The sequence below is a fragment of the Diadema antillarum genome, unplaced genomic scaffold, assembly GCF_040938485.1.
Source record: "Diadema antillarum isolate AM-2024a unplaced genomic scaffold, OU_Dant_1.0 seq00000980_RagTag, whole genome shotgun sequence".
NCBI lineage: Eukaryota > Metazoa > Echinodermata > Echinoidea > Diadematoida > Diadematidae > Diadema > Diadema antillarum.
Genome location: NW_027271820.1, coordinates 1,032,286 through 1,056,359, shown reverse-complemented (window position 1 = coordinate 1,056,359; position 24,074 = coordinate 1,032,286). Strand labels below are relative to the sequence as shown.

The following is a 24,074-nucleotide window of genomic DNA, read 5'->3' as shown; positions in this document are numbered from 1 at the left end:
AAGAAGGATTAGAGGGTGCTTCCTTCTCAAGTGGACAAAAGACACTTTCCAGGGCCCGGGACAATTACTTTAGTTTCAAATACAGGATCTGGGACTAAAGGACTCAGATTTGGGAATGAATTACTGAGGCAGAAAGAGAAATTGCTAAGACAAAATAAACCGCTTGTATCTTTGGAATCATACAATTCTAGAAGACAATTTTGCTATCATTTGAAACGGGAGATGTAGCTCTAAAACTTTCTCACAGAGTCAAGGGAGCGTTCTATTGAAGAAAAACCACGACTGACTCTTTCTTTTCATACTACACAAAAAATTCCAATAATTTTTTGATGATATTATTCATTTCTGCAATACTTCAAGTTCAGATAGATATTACGGAAAACTGACTACATGGCACGAAAGAACAATCATTTCTTGATATTTGTTGTGTAGAACTCAATTCAAAACAGTCGATAGTTTGAAAGATATGGCAGTTTTAAATTACATTGTCAGTCCAGTTTCGATACATTCTGGCCTTAAGTAAAAACCTCTGGCACGTTAGGGGTTTTGGGCCTGGCACATTAAGAGTTAAGCTCTTCATATTATGTAGTTGCGATGGTCACGTGCCGTATTGTGGGCGGTCAATCATAAAATTGATAATATCTCTCCCGAATTTCCTTGGGACCTAATCTCACTGCAGGGTTTGTCACTATTCATCATTGTTACCAGGAGATAGCAGTAATGTAGTTGCAAGGAGATAAAGATCGCATCTCTGACATTTGTTGCACCATTGGATGTTTATGGCAGTAAAAGTGAGAAAGAAAACCCAATTCTAATCAGGTAAATGGGCCTAGGACAATTACCCCCTGCACAATTACCCCAAACCCTTCCCCTCACCCTAACCCTAATCCTAATCCTGAACAGAATCCAAACCCTAACCCAAACTCTAACCCTAACCTGAACCCTAATCTTTATTCTAACAATATCACTATTAGACCAATAATTGGGGGGGGGGGGGGGGGGGGGTTGAGAGGGGGGAGAGAGAGGGGGGGGGGTAATTGCCCTGATACAAGGTACATTATGATCTGAAGATGTCGGAGGAATCGCTGTCAGAAGGGATGAATGTCATATGAATTATGTCAGGACACAAGTTTGTGAAACATGTGTGTGTGATTTGTAAGTACTCCACTTAGCACAAAGTCCCCACAGAGATATCTCTTTCCCCCTCATACTCTCCAGTCCCCACTCCAGGAAAAAAAGGGTATAATGGATCCATATTTATGCAGGTCAGAGGCATAGAGCAGTAAACCAACCCCTTGAAACATTTGGCTTGCTGATATCTGTTTTGAGAAGGTTTGTTTAATGAGAAATGATACAAGTACTTGATCCATTGCCAAGATGATGCAAGTCAAAACTGCAGTTTTATCTTCCTATGGGTTAAATTATGCTTTTTCAAATCTTTTTGACTGTTTTGCTAATGTGCCAAAAAGAGTAGTACTTCATCACTTGATTGAAGTTATCATGGCGAGAAATGCAGCACATGATGGGTATGGAGAAAAACTGAAATTGGAGTTTGGAGCCCAAAGTGCATTGACCTTGGTATCAAGTGCTTGATTTATGGCCAGTATGAAACATTTGTCTGGCTGTGATGGAAAGTTTCACTTTGTCATTTGTTTGTGTGTTGATATGGCCTTGTCTAAACTCACTGTCACTTTAGTTAAAGGAGAACTATTCTTGCTAGGGAATACCAGTCTAAAATAAAAGGAAACATGAAATCAGAAAATTCAGAGTAAAAGTCAAGAGAGAGTGTAGACAAAAATCAAGACATAAACTCGGAAACCTTCATTTTTCTGAACCCATGCTCGAGTGAACACTGATTGGCTTATGTCGATGGATTTTATCAATGCTGAATTTCAGCATCTGTTTGGAAGACATTTTAGGCCTGCATCTTTTCCGGTGCCCTTCACGGAGGCAGCTGATGTTCCAGTTTGGTAGACATTAAAGGGGAAGGCTAGTAACTGATCAGTGGGAATCAGTGGAAATGCTGGGAGATGATTGTTCCAATCCTTACGGGATTCATTCAAGAGTTCATTGTATATCTATTGTTGTGTGAAAATGATTTGCTTCAGAATGGTCTCATATTCAAGTAATGTGCAGTTTAATGCTTCCAGGTTAGCGTCCCTGGTCAGTGACGGAGCATTAATCTGCACATTACTTGAATATGAGACCGTTCTGAAGCAAATCATTTTCACACAACAATAGATATACAATGAACTCTTGAATGAATCCCATAAGGATTGGAACAATCATCTCCCAGCATTTCCACTGATTCCCACTGATCAGTTACTAGCCTTCCCCTTTAAAGGGATGGTATAGTATTGATGGAGATGAGGAATGGGTTTTTAACTTTCTGCGAGATACCAAGAAACCACTTACGAAATAATACAGAGCATACCATTCTATTAGAGGAATTTGTATAATGAAAATCGCTATTGGAATGGTTGAGACGTCCCCAAAACAAAGTAAAACAAAGCGATCCATATAAACGGTGGCCCCACCTTTAATAGGATTGCTCTGTTTTGGGATATCTCAGCCATTTGAAAACTGGTTTTCATCAAATAAACACTGTATTCAACTAACACATAACACTGTATTTCTCTTAAAATTGCATGTTCTTTCATATTTCATGGGAGGATTCTCATTATCTCACAAAAAAAATGTTAGAAACCTGAAGTTAGATCTTAACCAAAACTATACGATCCCTTTAAACCCCTCCTCCTCCTCCTCCAATCTCCTCCTTCATGGTTGATTACTCAAACAAATGGAGATGGAGACGGCAGACACTGCTCTCATTTCCCCTCTGTGACCCACCACATGCGCCACACGTGAACACCGTGTTTCAATTTTTGGGGAGGTCATGGGGGTCACCTCCAAGATAAAATGTTGCCAATCAGTTTTTGGTTGATGTGGGTTGGAGGTGGACATTGGGATCACCGCTGACATCTCATTATACACCACCAGACAAGGGAGGAGAGACACAAGTGCATCAATAGAATGTTCTGCTCCCAATTTTGAGTCACCTACATATTTTGGTAGGTCGTAGGGCTGGCTCTTTCTCTGCACATTGTCGGGCGCTTCATGTTTCTAGACTTTATGATGAGTGATAAAAGATTATGATATGGTAGAATTGAGTTTTGAAGACTTCTGAAGCCCCAATAGACTCGTTGGACACCAAAGTTGTTAGTGTTTACAACATCGAAAATCAGACTGTAATTCTTGCTCGGTGATATCTGCAGCTGTTCACACAAAAACTGGTGAAGCGTTGTAGTGACAGTGACACCGACCGATATAGTGAGGATAAGGCAGTGCATTCTGGGATATGTGTCTACAGTTTGATCGTGCTGTCGTGTCTTTAACATTGTCATTTCTTTCGACACACTCTTAAAGTACTTGTTCACCTTCACATATATGAAGATGTAAGTAAATGCAGCAATATCAGCGGAACACATCAGTGACAGTTTGAGGAAAATCAGACACTTGTGAGTCATTTAAAAGTTATGAATCAAAGCATCTGTGCAGTCACTGCTGGATGAGAAGACTACTACAGTTTGTGATATCACATGCATAGAATGATATAAATAAAGTGTAAAGAAAATTAAACAAGATTCAATTTTTGAAAAAGTACACATTCACTTGACTTGTCACTGACAATTGTAAAATTATTCCCCCTGTCTTTTGATCATTGAAAGGCAAGTCAAGTGCTCTTTCATTATGGAAGAGAAGTGAAAATGTGTTGAATTTTCGTAGATTTTTTTTTTTCACATAGATAGACAGATGAGATGGATGCCTCAGATAGATAGATAGAAAAATGTGACCCGCTACAACAAAAAGGTCCTAAAGTCGCGCAAGGTCGAAGCCGCGAAAATCGAGTTTGAAGTCAGAGCATTAAAATTGGTCAAAACTTACGATTTTCTGATTTTGCTATATTATTGGAGTCTAACGTATCTTCTATCATCTGTCGAAATTTTGAAGCAAAATGATCCAAGGAAAGATTGAAAAATAGCGTTTTGCTGAGCCATGTTTTTTCACGTTTCAACGAAGCAGAAACTGGTTCGAAAATTTGGATTGAGCGCCACAGATAGGTTCCGCCCCTAACAACGACCAGAGTGATCTCATTGGTCAGTTTGCTGCTTGCTGCTAACCGAAGCGTGAAGCTCGCACATTGCCCAGTCGACTGGTGAGTGGGGGCGGGGTGCGCTATACTCAGCCGCTTCTCACATCTTGGTCACTGATTGGTTGGTGAGGAGACCGCCGACGCTGATGTGCTTGAATTAACTCTTCGGGGGTTGCTAGGGCTTACCTTCTATTGTCCAGAGGTGAAAACTGACTTGCGTGTCCCTTGTTCGCGATTGCGTCGAAAGGAAGACTTTTTAAGGCGCTTTTCTCGAAACAGTGATTTTCCAGACGTCTCGACATGCTCTCTTTTAAACATCGATATCTCCGCAGCCGATTATCTTTATAAAATGTGTTATATATCAATTTAAAGCAGAAAGACTAGGGGATTATATCATGCAATTTTCAAATAATCGACCTCGCCCGACTTTAGGATCATTTTGTTGTAGCGGGTCACAAATAGATAGTTGGATAGATTAGATGTATAGATATATATGTAGAGAGAGAGAGGGTGAGAGAAAGAGAGAGAGAAATGAAGAGTGAGAGAAGCAAAGCAGGAAAGGACTAATATTGCATTGCATCCACAGCACTTGTATCCATGCATCAGCAAGTAAGATGTTTACCCAACAGAGAATTCACCAATGATAAATGTCTTTAGCATTAATGTGCCACTGATAGAACCAATTATCACCTCTGGAAAAATGATATGTAAGCCCACTGAAGACAAGTCCTGAGTATTACTTGGGGAGGTGTCTATTGGAAATGCTTGTTGCAGCAAAATCAGCCCGTCCTCAATGGGTTAATAATTATGTTATAATTTGTATGTATTTGACCTCAGGCTGGAGCAGTCTGTCTACATGCAGCTGCCAAGCGAGGGCACACTGCAGTCGTCAGGGCGCTGCTACAGAAAGGTGCTTCAGTGGATGCAAGAACAAAGGTAGGTAAAATCAGATACAGCACAATACATCGCATTGCATTTCTTTTATATTCATATTGTGATGGTCCATACTCTGCATCAAAAGAACGTACACCAGGGCCTCATGTTTTTCTAAAGTTGCTAAGATACAGCAACTCTTGCTGCCGTGGCAAATGCCATGGTAATGACAAGAACCCTGCTTTCTGATTGGTTGTTGCTAATGGAAGTTGCGATTCTTGCGAGAGTTGCCATTCTAATATCTTTCATAGAGCCCAGAACTTTCAGCCATGACAGAAAATAGAAGTGACAGTACAGTTGTATTTATCAAGCTGATGTGCTGCATGTACAGTCCCATAACATTCCCTTTGGAGGCATTACTGGATTCTAATCATGTTGCGAAGACTTTAAAAGGTTATCATTCATTAAAAGTGTACATGGCAAGAATTGAATATGCTTGCATTCGGTCCTCTGTTCCTTCCATACACAAAATGGATATCTCCTCTTCTTGCCCGTCGCAAAAAGGTGGCACGAGGATGTCAATATTATATTTGCACAATTAAGCATGACATTTTCCCGCTTTGCCAATCATCATGCATGCTGGACTGCTTTCTTAGCTAGTTAGCACAAATGTTTGGAAACTAGTTGTCCATGAATGGAATCCACCTAATCCCTAATGTGTCACAGTGACCTTAACTCTGTTACACTATAAAGGCACATAGCTTCACCTGAGCAGGCTTGTAAAAAAATGTACATGAAAGGGTTTAGGAGGACGTTGCTTTAAAAAAACATGCTGATGCAGGCGTCCATAGATATAATATACACACCATCACTGAAGTAATATAGCTTTAACCTTCTGGAACCTTCAGTGACACCCCCCCCCCCCCCCCCCTTCCCAGACTGGTTCCAGACTGACCCTTTTTAGGCCTCATGTCTCCCCTTTCACAATATTTCAGCTAGATACTAAGCCTGGGGTAAAGTCCACTTCAGTTGACCCTATTTCGACCCTATTTTGTAAGATGAAATTAGTTCCCTGAAAACCTACTGACATTCCTGCTTGATAGAGAATTAATCTACAGAGCCTCCCACTAATGCAAATATTTTGGTAGCTATGATATTTTAATGATGCATTAAGTTGACTTTTCACATCACCTGTGAGAAAGAAAAAGTGTTTTATGTTCTCGTTGATTTGTAGATACAGTCATTTATATGAGCATGAGATCCAAACCTGACTCCAAAATTATTTAATGATGTCAATTAATTTTAAATGGAAACATTGACACTTCCAACTATTTGAGGTTTGGTTCTTACGAAATGTAGAAATGCAGCAAAACTTGGGCATATAACCCTCAGAAAATATTTACAGTTTCTAACTTGACATTAATCAGTCATTAAAGTGGCATCAATATAAAGTAAAGAGATACCAATTAATCTTATGATGTGATCGTGCACATGACATGGTTTGAATGAGATCATTTCGTTGCTATGGAAACAACCAGTTTTAGTCTTCTGTAGGACATCATGGAAGGCATTATTCCAACTTGAAAAAAATATATATATCAATTTTGTGTCACCTGCCTGATTCCACTAAAATATATCCCTCTATTCTCATTGAAATAATCTGCTTTAAGGAATGATTTGGTCGTAGTGAAATATCAGGAAAGATTATGTGTAGTATTGCCGTAGTATGACAGATCACAAATATCTGAATGGGTTGATCATTCTTACTTGCTCTGCTTGTTTCAATGTATTATATTGAAATAATTTTCTGTGTAGGTTTTTTTTTCTTTTTTTTTTCCTTTTCTTTACTGGAAATCATGATTGATCAGTTTAGATTTAACTTGCCTGGTAAAAGCCGGCAATAAAAAAAAATGGAAAATGAAATGAAAAAGATCCCTTTAAGACAGGTAAAAACCACATCAATATAGTCAGTTACTAGCATTCGAAAAGTATCCTAGACCTAGAAATTTGTAATCTGGTAATATTACTTTCATTTTCAATATTGTAACATTTCTAACTTTTTAATCTCTGTCTGCCTTGTTAGGATATTAAAAATTCTACTTCGAAAACAAAAGACAAGCTTTGCATCACGAAGGATAAACTGTGCTTTCTGACTGTAAATAATGTGGAAAAGCATATTTCTGAATGGGAGAAATAGGTGAACCGGAAGTTCAGCATTTCATAGCAGACAAGCAACTGGGGTATTTATCGGTCCCATGTTGACACCCGTACGTGCAAAGTGGGAGAGACCAGTTGTTGGTAACCTAGCAACGGAAGACTCTGACAGCTTCTGATGGTAAACACTCATCCAATTTACACCTTCGCTCACGTCTGGAGGCTCACACACTGATGAACATTGACAAACGATGATAACTCTATGATCCCAGATAATTTATATGTTTATATGGGATCATTTTGTAATATTTCACGATGATTTATGCAAGCAAATATGCCTCAAATAATAAAGACACGGAATTCCTTCAAAAAACATATCTCTCAATTTATTACAGGAGACAGTGCCCAGAAGTTCAATATGTCAAAATACTAACAATTATTTATGTGATTAGCTCTTAATTCATCAGGCCATTGTGTAATGATTGAATGTGTAGTCTTGTCAAAAACCCCAAATGCTATAAAAAAGAGAGCAAACAAAATATGTTATTGCTCCCTGTAAAATACCAGGTGTTACAGTTCTTCGCCTTGATTGATTAGTTGTCCTTGGAAGCAATGCAATGCTCAAGAAAAGAAAATTCTTGTGGATTCTTAGGAAAAAAAAATGTATTAAAGATGATATATATCATAGAAATATGACTAATGTCTCTTTGTCAATAAAGTATCATTAAGAAATGCACCATTGCTGTGAAATGATTAAAATATACTATTAATGTTGACACTGTATTCTTCAGATCTATTTCAATATTTAGGAATATTGATGATTAATTTGCACAGAGCATATATGCATTGTCATTTTGTGCATAATCACACAAAATGTATCCTGATAAAACGGAACTAAACTACCAAGATCTTACCATAAGGAATCAATGCTATATAAAGAAAGCAAAACAGAAACATAGTTTTCTGTCTTGGCTATTCATTAGAGACTTACCTGGTACAGAGAAAGTATGACATGGGTTATGAATATCAGTCATTTATTTTTTTACTGTTTGTATGATGTACTTATGTTGTATTTATTCAGTCATTTATTTGTTTCATTTATTTATTAATGTATTTATTTATTTATTTATTTATTTATTTATTTATTTATTTATTTGTTTATTTATCGATCTATCTATCTCTCTTTGTCTATATATCTATCTATCTATCTATCTATTCATTCATGGGTTATGAATATCAGTCATTTATGTATTTACTGTTTGCATGATGTACTTATGTTTGTATGCATAAATGAACAGTCATTTATTTGTTTCATTTATTTATTAAAGTATTTATTTATTTATTTATTTATCTATCTATCTATCTATCTATCTATCTACCTATCTATCTATCTATCTATCTATCTATCTACCTACCTATCTATCTATCTATCTATCTACCTATCTATCTATCTATCTATTTATTCACTTGTTTATTTATCTATAATCTAGTCATTTATTTGTTCATTCTTTACCCAGGGTAGCCTCTCAGTGGTTATACTGTATAATTCTTAGAAGTCTTTCAACATAATAAGAAGGTAAAAGTATTTAGATTCAAAATACACAAAGTAACAAATCACAGACATGAGTGAGTTCAATATTCATTCTTGCTGTATTTCATCCCAATCTCATCATATCAAACAGGATAACTACACAGCCCTTCACATAGCAGTACAGCACTGTAAGCCGCTGGTGGTACAGACTCTACTGGGACATGGAGCACAGGTGCAGCTCAAGGGAGGAAAGGTAAGAAACAAGGAGGACAGACTTGACTTAAGACTATACTGTTTCATAATGATAAAAAGAATACAACATATGTATAGTAAACTTTTCCTACTTAGATCATCTATTTGTGTATATCTGTGTATTGTGATAAGTTTATATTTAAATGCCATTATTCAGAGTTGGCATAGATGCATGACTTGTTGGGAAAAACAAACCAACATGATCCCTGTAGGATTGATATATTCCAGAATTGGAAAGAGTTGAAACTCGAGAGACCACCTCGCATGTAAACAGAAATGGTCACTGAAAACATCCAGTATGCATTGGATCTGTTACGTTTTGAACTTTTTTATTTCAATTGTACTTTGACATACATTTCATTGCATTTTTTGTTGTATAGTTTGTTGTAAAGTTAACCTTCTGGACCAAAAACATATGAATGAATGAATGAATGAATGAATGAATGAATGAATGAATGAATGAATGAATGAATGAATGAATGAATGAATGAATGAATGAATGAATGAATGAATGAATGAATGAATGAATGAATGAATGAATGAATGAATGAATGAATGAATGAATGAATGAATGAATGAATGAATGAATGAATGAATGAATGAATGAATGAATGAGTGAATGAGTGAATGAGTGAATGAATGAATGAATGAATGAATGAATGAATGAATGAATGAATGAATGAATGAATGAATGAATGAGTGAGTGAATGAACGAACGAACGAACGAACGAACGAACGAACGAACGAACGAACGAACGAACGAACTAGAAAAGCACTCTGAGAGCGCAGACCTCCGCCAAGCATGCAGCCCATTTCCACCCGCACTGATCTTGTTTGAGATCAGTGATTTCCACCCAAGTACAGAAAGCCGCCTGATTTCCCAATATAGAAGCCTTTGTTACGTCATAAACCCTCAGCTGCACAGCGCGCCTCGCCCTAGCAGAAACTAGAGCACGTGCTTTTATGCGCGCATGCAAACCTCAAATACGCGCAGCCTGAACTCCCTAGTTCATTGACCCTACCTGCCAAAATATCAAAAATCCTTCATAAATTCCCCAAAAATTCGCGGATCACTACCAAAAGTTAATCGTTTGGTACTTGTGTCATTCTCAACCTTTCCTGCAAGTTTCATTACAATCTGTTCACTACTTTTTGAGTTATTTTGCACACGGACAAACAAACAAACCAACGGTAACGAAAACATAACCTCCCCCTTGGCGGAGGTAATGAATGAGTGAGTGAGTGAATGAATGCATGAATGAATGAATGAATGAATGAATGGATTAAAAAAATGGAGGAATGAATGAACAATGATTGACTGATCAAGTGCATGAACGAATAAATAGATGATATATTGACGTTGTCTCACGACTCTTATGGTCTGCCTTCATTTCTTGTTACTCCCCAAGGCTGAGGAGACCCCTCTCCATATAGCAGCTAGGATCAAGGAGGGGGAGAAGGTAGCTGAGATGCTCCTGAAGAGTGGGGCAGATGTGAACGCCACTATGACGGTGAGTGACAAAAGGTCATATCTCTGCCTTGGTGTCATATGATGATATAGAAAAACTCTGTGTACTTTATTTTAACTCTACATCTATCAAGAGATGAATAGAAGTAATATGTTAGGACAGAAAATGACATTGAAAAGAGGCTCATTGTTACTACTTTAGTTTTAGGGTTTTTCCCCAGTGACACACCCACTTTCCATCCCATCTCTTTCTCTGTCTCTGCCTTTTCAGAATTAAATAAGCAGAAGGAAATACTGCTTGTAATACATTTAATCATACTTGAATTATACTTACAAATTTTCATTTGTAATATGTCATATATGTTTTATTCCTTTCCCTTCCCTTGAGAAAAATATCTTAAATATATCATGTTAGTATGTCACAGTAATTCAAAGGTAGAGATATGTGTTCATCTGAGAAGTCTTTGCAGATTACACCATGTCTTCTGCAAGATGGTAACTTTGTATATTCATACATGGCACCCCCATGGTTCCAGTAGGCAGTGGCTCAACTCACTAAGTAAATAATGATATCACTACTTTGACTGTGTACCTGTTTAACCTTATTGTGCTGTGTTCACCGATTGACATGCATGGTGGGATTCTTTCTTTGTTGATTGGAACAGCTGTCTAGAAAACTAATTGTCAATGAAAAGATGTTAGCTATTCACTGTAAATTCCTTTTGTGTCCACATGGCCTCCCTTGGACTGAGACACATTGCTATACCTAAGTTGGCTCCGTAATTCTACAACTGGGTTAAGTTTGGATCGATTATTGAATGCTGACAAAAAAGCTTTGGAAGTTTGAGCTTTAGTGTGTGGGCACATAATTGGTTATAGGTCCCTATTTGATGCCTTGCAAACAAAGGTTGTTATTGCTTTTGGAAACTCACTAAAGAGTAATGATTTATTCAGGTGTGAGTTTCTTCAAGTTATCTCCCTATACAAATTAAATTTGTTAAGATTGCAAATGCTGATCTGTAAAGTAACAAACATGTCAGAAAAAAGGAACCGGTGGGACTCGACCTGTCATCTACTGCTTTCCGGGCAGAGACACTACCACCAGGCTGTCGCTGGTTGCCAGCAATGACACAATGAACATGGAACAAATACCCAAGCTCCTAAATTCCAACATTCTTATGGTAAGTAGTTCAAGGCGGACTAGGCATATTAAATGAAAGAAAGATATTATTCAGAGGGGTGAAGGTTTAGGTGTGAGTTTCTTCAATTTGTCTTCCTCTACAAATTAAATTTGTTAAGATTGCAACTGCTGATCTGTAAATTAACAAACATTTCGGGGAAAAAATGATTTATTTTCATCTTGCTGCTAATAGAATGGAGAGACAGCGATGCACATAGCCTCCAGACATGGTCACATCAAGATGATGGAGGCTCTACTGGAGGATGGAGCTGATGCAGTCTGTCTGTCAAAGGTGAGGTAGAACTCTGTAAACTCCCTTTTAACCCATTGAGGACAGACTGATTTTGCTACAACATGCATTTCCCATAGACACCTACCCGAGTATACTGTGGACTCATCTTCAATGGGTTAACAGAGCCTTGTTACTGCAGCAATGTCCGGGTAGCGTCCGCGTAATTTTTTTTTTTTTTTACCTTGCCTGTTAAACAGTCCCTGCAGAATGTTGCTTGGACGTTGTCATGGTAAGGTCTGTTAAAATGGGACTTATGTTTCCCAGCCATGATGGATGGATTGGAGTAGATTCATTTCAATTCAGCATGGAATATGTTAGTCTTGGCTTTGATTTAATAGTCCTGTACAGGTTTTTTTTTCCATGCATTTAATAAAGGAATTTGATTCTTGCAGTTTTAAATGATCTGACAAAGAGGAGTATTTTTGTGTGCAGATTTTTTCTTCATCTAGATAATAGCACAAATCCCTCCAGCCATCTTTTTATGATATGACATGTGTTCTGTGTGCTCTACAAAATCCCCTGAAAGTGTGGTGTATGTTAGAGACCTCTATGCTGTGGCCCCCTTATGGGTTGCTTAATGATAATATTTCATCAACTAATGGACGCTTGTTATAGTTTGAGCTTTATTTGTTGGCATGATGAGTCTAGCCAGTGTGAGAGTTTGTAAATCTCATATAAAAGCCTTTTTGTAAGTGAGACCCAAACTCTTTACCAGTATTGAAAGAAAATCAGACAAACATACTTTTTTTTGCATCATTCTATTTCATAGACATGTTCAGACCTTTTAATTTTTCTTGACAGGAGACATAATTATGTGTGACATATATTGCAATTGTGATGAAAAGGAAATTGACCAGCAACCTGTCATTAAAACCCTTTTTGAAAAACTTCTGCAGAACACATTCTCGTATAATGTAATGACCAACATGCTTTTGCATAAAGGGATTTCAAGTGTATCTACAGCACTGTGATAAAATCCATAGCTTGTTACCATATTGGAGATGATGACAATGATGATTTGAAGAGGACTAGATTAATTTTTCAATTTGATTTATTTTTTTACCTCAGTCTGGAGAGAATCCAATCCACATCGCTGTCAGACACGCCCACTACGCCATCGTCAAACTTCTCATAGACTTTCTCCACAATGACATGTCTCGTCTTGACGCCATCATGGCCGTCAATGAACAGAGTGTGGTAAGACATTTGCGTTGCAATCCTCTGAGACAAACTCAGCTCATCCAGAGAGTGGGTGCTGGGGGGGGGGGGGGGAGGGGGAGAAGACGGTGGTCCTTTATTGCATTCTATTTCTCGGTGTAAGATGAAAAAGAAAAAAAAAATTTAACTTTCTCCACAATGGCATGTCTCGTCTTGACGCCATCATGGCAGTTAATGAACAGAGTGTGGTAAGTACATCTTTGCTGCAATCCTACTTCAAAACAAACTCAGCTCATCCAGAGAGTGGGTGCTGGGGGGGGGGGGGGGGGAGGGTTCTCTTATTGTATTCAATTTCAAGGGGACAGAGATGAAAGGACCATTTGGATGATATGAGTAGAGTGTCAATGAACAGAGTGTGGTAAGACATCTGTGCTGCGATCCTTCTTTTAATCAAAGCTATCATCCAAAGGATGTGTGTGTGTGGGGAGGGGGGGGGGGGGGGGAGGGGTGGAGTTATGTATATCTTTTTCTACTTCCAGGAGTCACTTTGAGATGACTTTGATGATGTCAGTGATGGTTTTGATTGGGTTGCTTGATATTCTTAAAGGGTCCATACATTGTTTTTGCATCATTTTGATATGTACTGATGAGTACTGATTGATAAATCAGTACTCATAAATCATATATAACGCCTATGTTTTGTGTATTTTTTTATTTTGCCTTTATGATGTCCTTTGTATGCTGTCATGTACGATGTAATTACCCCTTTTATCAGATTTGTGGAAATAAATTGAATTGAAAAAAAAAAATAGACAGAATGACAGACAAACTGACTCATCATAGCAGCAGCAGCAGTCTACTCAGTGGCCATTGGTAAGTTTGCCTTCGGAGAATATGATAATGTTCAGTGTAGAGATAGAGCAAAGAGCTCCTTGATTAAAGACTGTAAGGTCAAATGTAATGGGCTGTTGAGGAGTCTTCTCACTGTACCAAGCCAAGCTGGCCTCAAGATGTTTTTAAATCAGTGGAGCCCTCAATTTCCAGTTGCTGAAGAAGAACAAGTAGAAGAAGATTTCTTATTTCATTTTTGTGTGGAGAGTGAAGGCATCTGAGTATGAAATTCAAGCGACACATATGAATTGTTGCCAATTTGCAGGAGGGTGAGACACCCCTTCACTATGCAGCGGAGATCACTAAGGATATGATCCACTACCCAGGGGAGGATGAGGAGATTATGGCTCTCCTCCTACAGTATGATGCAGACATCAACATCATTACCAAACTGGTAGGTGGTACTCTGAAACTGGTACATCTCAGAGCTGTCAAGTCACTGTGATGTTGTAGGAGGCTCCCTGAAAACTTATATCATCATCACCACCATGATCACGATCATCATCATCATCATCATCCCCACCATCACGGTCATCATTATCATCACGATCGTCATCATCATCACCATCATTACTGTCATCATCACCATCATCGTCATCACCACCACCATTACCATCACACCATCACAGTTATCACCATCATCACCACCATCACTGTCATCATCATCATCATCATCATCATCATCATCATCACCATCACCATCACCATCTCCATCACCATCACCATCACCATCACCATCACCATCACCATCACCATGATTATCTTCACCATCATCTTCATCAGCATCATTATCATCATCACCATCATCATCATCATCATCATCATTATTATCCATTTTTTTATCCAGATTTGTCCCCAATAACAGGGGTAGCCAGATTTACCTCTCTCCAACAAAACTCCTCTTACGCTTTCTAACCATCTGCCCAATTTGGGCATCTTCCTTTCTTAAAGCAAATCTTCCCTAGCTCTTCCTCCACCTGTCTCTTCCATGTCTTCTTTGGTCATCATTGCTTGTTCATTCATATCCTGATGAGAGGATAATGAGTCTTCTCAATTTGTTTTGAATTGATTATAGGGTACAAGGAAATAAGTGTTGCTTGTTAACGTTCATGTAACATGCAAGTATTTCCCTGATGATTGCTCTTCAAAATCTCCCTTATGTGTGAATGTTGGCTGCCCTGACATCATATTCATATCAAACCTTGTACAGTTTTGCATGTCTAGATCATAATTAAAAATTTTAAAAAGGATTAGAAATTGTCCTTACATCGATTCCAAAGGACTGGACATTGCTCCAGTTTTTCTGACTCCTATGCTTGGAAAATACATCATAGGTTATGTTTCCCATCATTTAAACTACTCACATTTGTTTTGTTGGCAATGACAGTAACATGTTTTATTCATTGTTGTATCAAATGTGCAATTGTAGGAAAGTATACATCATATAACCTCATCAATAAGGAAGTAATGCATATAGATTAATCTTTCTGTATTTTTTGTTCATGTTTCAGACACACGAGACACCGCTGCATTACTGTGCCAGGGCTGGCAATTCAGACATCTTGATGAAGATGGTACAACACCTTGGACCAAACATGACTCAACTAGCTGTCAATAAACAGAGCAAGGTACATCAACCCTTTATTTCACAACTGTTTTGCAGAAATGCTGGAAATACATGTAAAAATCATATATTCACATTTGCTTGTCAGTACCTTGAAGGGTGCATATTTGTACTGCAGCTCACTTGACTGAGTAAATGTTAGTGACAATAATTGTGAGCATTGCCTGAGTACTGCAATGTGGGAACTTTATGCACGAGTGTTTTAGAAAATGACGAGATTTCATTGCAATACTTCAAATCACCTTTGATGAAAGTTAAGAATTATACCAAACTTATACGATGTTCTTTCAATAGGTCTTTGAAATTTTCTTGTAATTTAGAGAGAAGGGACAAGGTGTGTCCATCTGCTCTGTGATACTTCAACATGTATCTGTATACTCTTCAATATCAAAGCTTACACTGCTCAGAAATTTGGAAAAAATGGACCTCTATACTTCAAACTGAAATGAAGCAAAGACATAATGCTGCAGAAATAGTCTATAGTATGTTTGCAGTCCAGCTTGCAACTTTCTACCAAGATTTTCAGTGATAATATTTCTTTATCAACTATATTTCAACTTGTTTGACAGCAGAATTTGATAGGATGGTTGTTGTACATTTCAAAGTGTGTAATTTTTGTTCTCTTTGACATCCCTCCGGTATAGAATGGCTGGTCACCCCTATTAGTGGCAAGTGAAGAGGGCCATGAGGAAATAATGAGGATTCTACTGCAGCAGAATGCAAGAGTTGATGTCTTTGATGAGGTGAGTAAGATGTAACAGTTTAAATCTACAATTTCTGTGTTTCTATCAAGATTTTACAGTTATATCATATATTTCCCTTATCTACATCAAATAGAACTAAGTACGTTTGGCTTGATGTCATGTGCTGCCACAAACTCACTTTTTTGTGATTATGTCCCTATTGAAGTTTTTTTATGCAACAAAAAAGTAGATTTCGATCATGTCACAATGTGTCCATTAAAAGAAATAAAAGAGACATGGAAAACATACTAGTGTATCATAATATAAGCAGAACGAACAATGCAGTCTTTTATCACTATGATACCCTATGTGCCATATGTTTGGTGGTGTTACTATTTTCAGTGATTTTGCAAGTCCACGTACTATTTGAAGAATGAACAACAGAAATGCATTGTGTATCATCTTCAAGCCAAAAAAGGCTAACTTTTCTTGTGAACAGCATTGTAATTTACTTTTCATATTGTTACTGTGTTTCCAATCGCATTTTTAACCATGACTCATGAAATTGTCATAAGCATCCCCACTTGTGATATATTGTGTCTGCAAAAAGTTTCATATTATATGTTTAACACCAGATCAATGTAAGTGACACAAATATCTTATTGGTTTGACCACCACACAGCATGGCAAGGCAGCCCTCCACCTAGCAGCAGAGAACGGTCATCTGGCTGTAGCCGATGTCCTGCTATGGCACAAGGCCTTTGTGAATGCTAAGTCCAAGATTGGTGTGACGCCGCTCCACCTCGCTGCCCAGAATGGACACAATGAGCTGGTCAACCTCTTGATCCACAACCATGGGGCAGCTATTGATGCCCTCTCACTGGTCAGTCCTTGTACAGACTGACCAAATCAGTTATTTCTATGGCAACAATTCTGAAATGTGATCCACCTCACAACATGGCCTCAAATTAGCAATTCGATGAACACTGAAATTTTAACTGTATTGATCATGACATGTATGTTATCTATTACTTTCTGGATCACTCTATTAAAAGGAATTGTCAAATTTTTATTATAGTTTATTCATCCTAGGGTTATTTTTTTTTAAACTTCATATGTTTTATCAAATCTAAGAAATTGTGAAAGGATGATTGAAGTTTTTATGTTTCTCCTGATAAAGGCCCAGGAATGAGGGGTACAACCTGTTTACTCTTTCCATTTACCATCTGTCATACATTTTATACAGCTGAAACTTACATACATTGCCACTAATTTATGACAGAGGATAAGTTCTTTGTGAGCATTCATTTCCCTGTTATAAAAATCAACACTATCTCACTACACATTGTAAGAGTGTTTCATGGCATTAATGTGTAATAATGAATAAAAGCTTAAATTCTTCAATCACCATTTATTTTGTGAAGAAATGTAGGCCTACATACAAGGCAGTGGAATGACACTGTTAATGTTTCTTACCATAAGAGCATTTGTTGATATCAAGTTTGCTGAATTGTGAGATTTTTTACATCATGGCATTCTGTTTTATCCTCTATAGTCCAAGAAGACAGCACTTCATCTTGCAGCCCAGAATGGTCAACTCCAAGTGTGTGAAACGTTGCTGAAACTCAAGTCAGATTCGAATGCTACCGACATAGTAAGTCTCCTCAATTTGCCAATTCTTCCAGTGCCTCTTTGTTCCTTTCTTCTTTTTATGCCAATCTTTACAAAAAACAAAACAAAAGCTGTCAGAATGCAGTGGTGGATCCAGAGGGGGGTGCACCGGGCGCATGCCCCCTCTTTATTTTTTATTTAAACAAAAGAACTTCAAAAGAAAAAACAAATGGGGGTGCGCATGCCCTCCCTCCCCCTTTAATTTTGTAAAAGCGCCTCCCCTTTACGGAATTCCTGGATCCACCCCTGTGATTGTTGATTATTGTGTGAGGAAAGGGCGGTCTATGAAACTTAAGACTTGTATAACTCATGTGTAGGAGCAAAACATTTAGTAAGACAATCAAGGAGCTACCTTCAGCTTCAAGAAACCTGACAGTGTTGGTTTTTAGTCTATGACCAATTTTCACTGCTTGCATGCTTGAAAACTGGAATATTATCATGCTTTATATTGATTGTGGTGATTGTTAGATCTGCCTGATTGTGTAATTGGCTACAGTCCAGTTAGTGTAAGTTTGTATCTAACTACAATCCTAATTCTGCATGAATATCAGCTATTGTCGTTCATACGATATCCCCAAACTGATTCTTGTTACATATGATATTTCTTAGTTTGGTGTTCAAATTGGGTAATGCCAGCCATGCAAATTTTTTTCATCTTCAACAAGGAGATGGAATGTGGTTTTAGAAATAGATTCATTTGTCATTCCATCAGATTGAAAACAGTTTGACTGGAGTCATCTTTCTTGTGTTGATGCTGATAGCTGTTTGCAAATGAGATTAGATGAAACTACAGAAAGTATGCCAGTAAAGAACTTGCAAGTCAAACATTTAGGATTCAGCATAACAGACACATGTACAATCCTTAAAGGCAACTTTACAGGCACAATAATGTTTTACCAGTTCAAACCAATGTAACAACAGGTGTGGGTGTGGCGAGGAACAAATAAAGTGCAAATGAAGTTATATGAAATAAACCCTCAAAAAAGTTGCTCTTACAAAACTTTCTCTTCTTCCCAGCCAGCCAACATAATGTATATGCCTTTATTTTGTCACACTGGACAAATAGGCAACTCCAAACTAGGTTCTAGGGCTGTTGTGTGATTCAGCCATTTTGATTGCCAAAAATGATGATGATAATAAGAAAATACTTATATCAATGATGTATTGAATTTAAAGGCAGAGGAAAAGGGACTACATATATCCAGATTTTCTCACAACTTTTCCTTCCAAGATATATGTGATAAGAGTTTGGTGCTACGACCTGATGTGTACCTGTTGACTTTTCTTTGTGTACTTTATTTACTAACAGATTGTTCTCCTCTTCCGAGATGATAAAACTAACACTTTAAGTGTATGCTTTCTGTTCATAACTTGACAGATCAAAATTGACGATGTAGTAAGTTTGATATTAATGTGTGTTTGTAAGACTGTATGCATGACATCTTGTTAATTGTTAATTATGATCACCCAACATCTATTTTTTTCATATATTTTCTAAGTTCTCATATGTTTTAGTTTTGTTTGTTTTTTCATAAAAGGCATGTATGGCTTCTGTTTCAGTTGGATTAGATATGGCAACTTCACGTCCAATCAAGCCATTTATAGTACACATTTGAAAGATATAGATGGATGTTTTATGGACATTTATGAAGTACATATGGTCATTAATGGAATTACTCATAATTACCACTCCCAAAATGAAATATTCAAAATATCCACACTCAATCACAACTGTGTATAATATGTGCACCGCATTCCACACCTTGACTTTCAGTGTAAAATTTGGTCAACTATGTTTTCTGTCTTTCCAACATGTACTTTTGCATTATTTTTTTTTTTTATTAGATATCACTGATTACTTTTTATTTTGATTGCATGACTTGTGTTTCATTTATTCATGTCTCTGGGAAAAGAATATCATTCTAATTCCAATGTCCGAGTATCGTAATATTCTTAAATTTTGTACACAATTACTTTGGGTACAATAGGGGATGTTTATGCAAAAGTTTGCTGGACTTCTTGTACAGTAAAACTCCTCTGCTAAAGTATTTTATGTTGCAAAACTGAACATGATTTATGAGCAACTATGCTCAGGAGATCATAATAGGTTATCACTTTTCATTTATGCACTTTTTTGTTTAATCTTGAATTTGTTGCATCTATTCTTTTCTATATTTATGACTGTATCAGTGTTGTATATTTCAGTTTTATGTCTTGTTATATGGGTCTGTACAGTGTGTCTATCTATGTGGGTTGAGTTGTGAATTACTCATTTCAGATGTATTTCTACCTCCTTTATTGTCATGAAATTACACTTAATGTGAAGTTTGTTTGTTCTGTATGTCACACATTTAATGAAATTCCATACCACCGACGTCAAAACTTATTAGTTTCAATTTTCAGTTTCAGTTTCGTTTATTTTATTTTCATATTTCTCCAAAAAAAAGACCAGTACATTGTGGTAACTTGAGTAGACCAGGGAGGTCCCACGTTCCTGAGTAGACCTTCTTATGAGTTTTATTGCATTCTTCATTCAAATATTTTCCAGACTTTCTGTGCAACATAGTTTGTAGATTTCAAAGACTTGTCAGAAATTGTTTGAATGTTTGATCATGCCTTTTTCTCATCATTATTTCACACATTTTGCTGATGGTATATCTGAGATGTGTTGTAACATCTTATTTCTGTAGATAAATCAGACTCAATGATTTTAAGGTCATAAAGACATGTAAGTTTAGAATCCATTTCTGTGGATCATTATTCCCCAATGTCTTTTTGTTTTAGATTTTATTTCAATTTGAATTGGATTGTGCACCTTAAAATTTGTGGCATTGAGGTTGCTGTTAGCATCATTACATGTTACCATAAGTGGACATGTGTAATAATGAATACCGTATGATTGGGTAATCTGTGCACTTGTGCCTGAAATGTTGAAAAGTTCAAAGTACCCGGGAAAGTCATCCTAAAAATTATCTCTTCTTTTTGCATTTATTGGAATACACAATGTAATCAAAGCGGCATCATTTCATTTTTGCCTAACTAGGGATCTACTATAATGCTGAAAAGCTCAAATGAAATAAAATGCTATTGGCAAAGATTCATAGTAGCATATTTGAACATTACATCTACTGATGTATTCATGTGAAATTACTTTCAGTAGTTAGGTTACATCCCAGTAGAAATGTGAAATACATTATGTCCCCTGAAAAAATTACAATCGGATTTTCACATTGATAACTCCCAATATGATTAAAGTGTCTATCTGCTACTTCAGGGTCTTAAAATACATCATTTTAGCTCTATTTTGCAGAAAACCCCATTCAATTTGGTGAAGTGGTCACAGAGAAATGTGGATTATTGTAAAGCATGTCATTAGTCTGATTCTTCCAAGTTTAGCACTTGGATGCTCTTGGAGCTGCATATTAATGTGTGAACACAATGGGCAGAACTTGGAGGGAAGGGATTCCTGACATGCTCTACAAAACTCCTCACTTCTCTTTGACCACTGAAGCAAATCGAATGGGGTTTTCTGTAAGATATGGGCAGTGAGTTATAGTTTCATACCCTGAATTTGTATTTGTATTGATTCACTATTTTTAAAGTTATCATTGCGGAGGGTTCCATTGTAATTTTTTTTGGGGGGACATATGGTATGTCTCTATTCTAACCATTATTTCCTTTTCTCTCCCAGCATGGACAAACACCCCTTCACCTTGCTGCAGAGAATGACCATGCAGACATTGTCAAACTTTTTCTCAAGCACAAATCAGAGTTGGTGTCCATGGCAAATGCGGTAAGAACAGTCTCTTTTCCAGCAGAGTATGTGATTAACATTTCCCAATTCAATTGATAAATGTTACCACCATTATGGTTTGTTTTGTAAGAATTTATATCTGTATATTTGCAGATTTACTTAGAACAATTTACATACATTTATATGTTTGAATTTTGGGGCGCAAGAATTGACACACATCAATATATTTTTTCGATGTCTTCTTCTAATCATTTTTGAAAGAGGAGGAACAATTTTCCAATTTTGTCAATTGCGATTTTCCATGATTTTTTATGAGGGCATAAAAGAGACATCAGAATGTAATGCGATTATTCAGGTTTCTTGCAAGTGTGTAACATAGTAAAATTTGCATGGTACAGGTGTGAAACAAATATTAAAATAGGGGGTGAATCTTATAGAAGAATACCAATGATTATGAAATTCATGGATTTTTGTTCTCTGTAGTTAGTTTATATGTTTTTTATAATTAATTCTCAATGTTCATTGGTGTTATGATCTATAAAGTGCTGAGAATCCATTTGTAATAGGTGCTATATGAATTTTCATATCACTACCATTATAATTCTAGCTAAAGACATGTAGAACACATGGATTTGACAGAAACTAGATTGATGTCATTTCAGGACAAATATATAAATGAAGTCTACATTATGTTCATGTTGCCTTGGTATTTTGTCGACATTATCTACAGGAGGGTAATACGTGTGCCCATATAGCAGCCTCCAAGGGGAGTGTGGCTGTGGTCAAGGAGCTGCTAAGGTTCAACCGAAATGGAGTGTGTACTGCCAAGAACAAGGTACCTTATTTGATTTCTGATTGAGTGAAGCAAGGTTCACAAGGTTCAAACTTTCATTTCCAGCAGTCTGTAAAGTACAAAATAACATTGTGCTAATTTTGAATATGCTGGGGGCACATCTCTAGAAACATGATACACTGTATTTTGCTCAGTTTTGGTATATATGCTGAAAAAATAGGACTATAATTTCAGCTCCATTTAACAGGCTCTTCATTAAAATGACTCCAAGTAATCAGACTCTGTCACAGAAGAAAACCTTTTAGGATGTACAGATGTATTCCAGACAGTAATGAATTTCTAGACTCTGTCAAATTTACAATATTTCATCTGTTTCATGGAGAGATGAGAGTTCAAAATTTACCCCAAGAAAAATACAATAAATACAGTGGTAATCAAACTCTTAAGAGTGACAATATATTTGCTTACTTTTTAAACCGGTAAAATTGCAACTCCACTTTAATTGATTGGACTACTGAAAGCCTTATTTTGTTCTTATTGTTGCATTCATATGTCTCTATTACACCCTTTATCATCTTTACAAGAAGGCAAGTATGAAAGGTAAATAGTGTTGAGGTACATCTATATTGCGCATATGAATGACAGACCAGCTATATAATTATGTTCACCATGTATGTCAATGTGTTGTGCAATCTGAAGTGAAATGAAAAGTCCTTTGAACTTTAACCTTTAACCCTTCACCCCACATTACCCCTGGTCCACCCTGACAGACAAACGGCTCCAGTGCTCTTCACCTGGCTGCTGCAGGAGGTCACAAAGAGGTCGTCAGAGTTCTCCTGGATCATGGGGCTTCCCCTACTGAGGAAAATGCTGTGAGTTGCTTTAGTCCCAGTACTTCGCTCACAGCAAATATAAAGATCATATTTATTATCAGTTAAATGATTTTGCAACTATGACACATCCTGTTTGATAATTGTCATTACTTTGTAGTTTTTTATAACTCTACATTATTATGCTGTTTAAAGGAATATGCTTTACTTTTGTTTAATTTCACAAAAGGAAATGTAGTACATGTTTTGTGTGTAGATCAGGGGGATGTTTCATCAAGTTAGTCAGCGCTGACAAGTTGTCAGTCTCTGACAATTTCAGCAAAATGCTTGGTTTTGATTGACTGAGAAGCTCTGGTCACTGACTGTTACTATGGTTATTGTCAAAGACTGACAACTTGTCAGCGCTGACTAACTTGATGAAACACCTCCCAGAGAGATGCTTTGGTATCATTGTCTTATCTGATTTGCATAATTATGTGGTTGTGACTGATATCACTGTTTTATGATAAAATGTAAAACTTTTAACTTACAAAGCTTCCCTAGAGCCTCTGCAACTGCCTTCAGAAAAAAAATTTGCTATTTTCTCTGATATCTATACATAGACTTTAGTGTATATCTATGCCTTTGTAATTGATCTCAGTGGTAGAATCATACAAGTATATATTGCTTGAGTTGTTGTTGTATGTTTTAATAATGTTAATGCCAAAGAATGTCAGTTTTGGATGCAACTATCAAGCAGAAAGGAAAAACAAAACAAAAAAGACCAA

At 36.9% G+C, this 24,074-nt stretch overlaps 1 protein-coding gene across 1 annotated transcript in view; it reads left to right on the top strand.

Annotated features, from left to right (window-relative positions):
* LOC139742121 (uncharacterized) overlaps window positions 1-24,074 on the top strand; it is a 45,917-nt gene that overhangs the window by 13,150 nt on the left and 8,693 nt on the right. Inside the window, exons 3-16 of the mRNA XM_071652692.1 lie at window positions 4,991-5,089; window positions 8,863-8,964; window positions 10,373-10,474; window positions 11,805-11,903; window positions 12,972-13,100; window positions 14,218-14,346; window positions 15,464-15,580; window positions 16,221-16,319; window positions 16,942-17,142; window positions 17,815-17,913; window positions 19,309-19,326; window positions 21,622-21,723; window positions 22,415-22,519; window positions 23,248-23,349. Of these exons, the coding sequence (XP_071508793.1) occupies window positions 4,991-5,089; window positions 8,863-8,964; window positions 10,373-10,474; window positions 11,805-11,903; window positions 12,972-13,100; window positions 14,218-14,346; window positions 15,464-15,580; window positions 16,221-16,319; window positions 16,942-17,142; window positions 17,815-17,913; window positions 19,309-19,326; window positions 21,622-21,723; window positions 22,415-22,519; window positions 23,248-23,349 (1,503 nt within the window). The remainder of the gene's footprint in view (window positions 1-4,990; window positions 5,090-8,862; window positions 8,965-10,372; window positions 10,475-11,804; window positions 11,904-12,971; window positions 13,101-14,217; window positions 14,347-15,463; window positions 15,581-16,220; window positions 16,320-16,941; window positions 17,143-17,814; window positions 17,914-19,308; window positions 19,327-21,621; window positions 21,724-22,414; window positions 22,520-23,247; window positions 23,350-24,074) is intronic.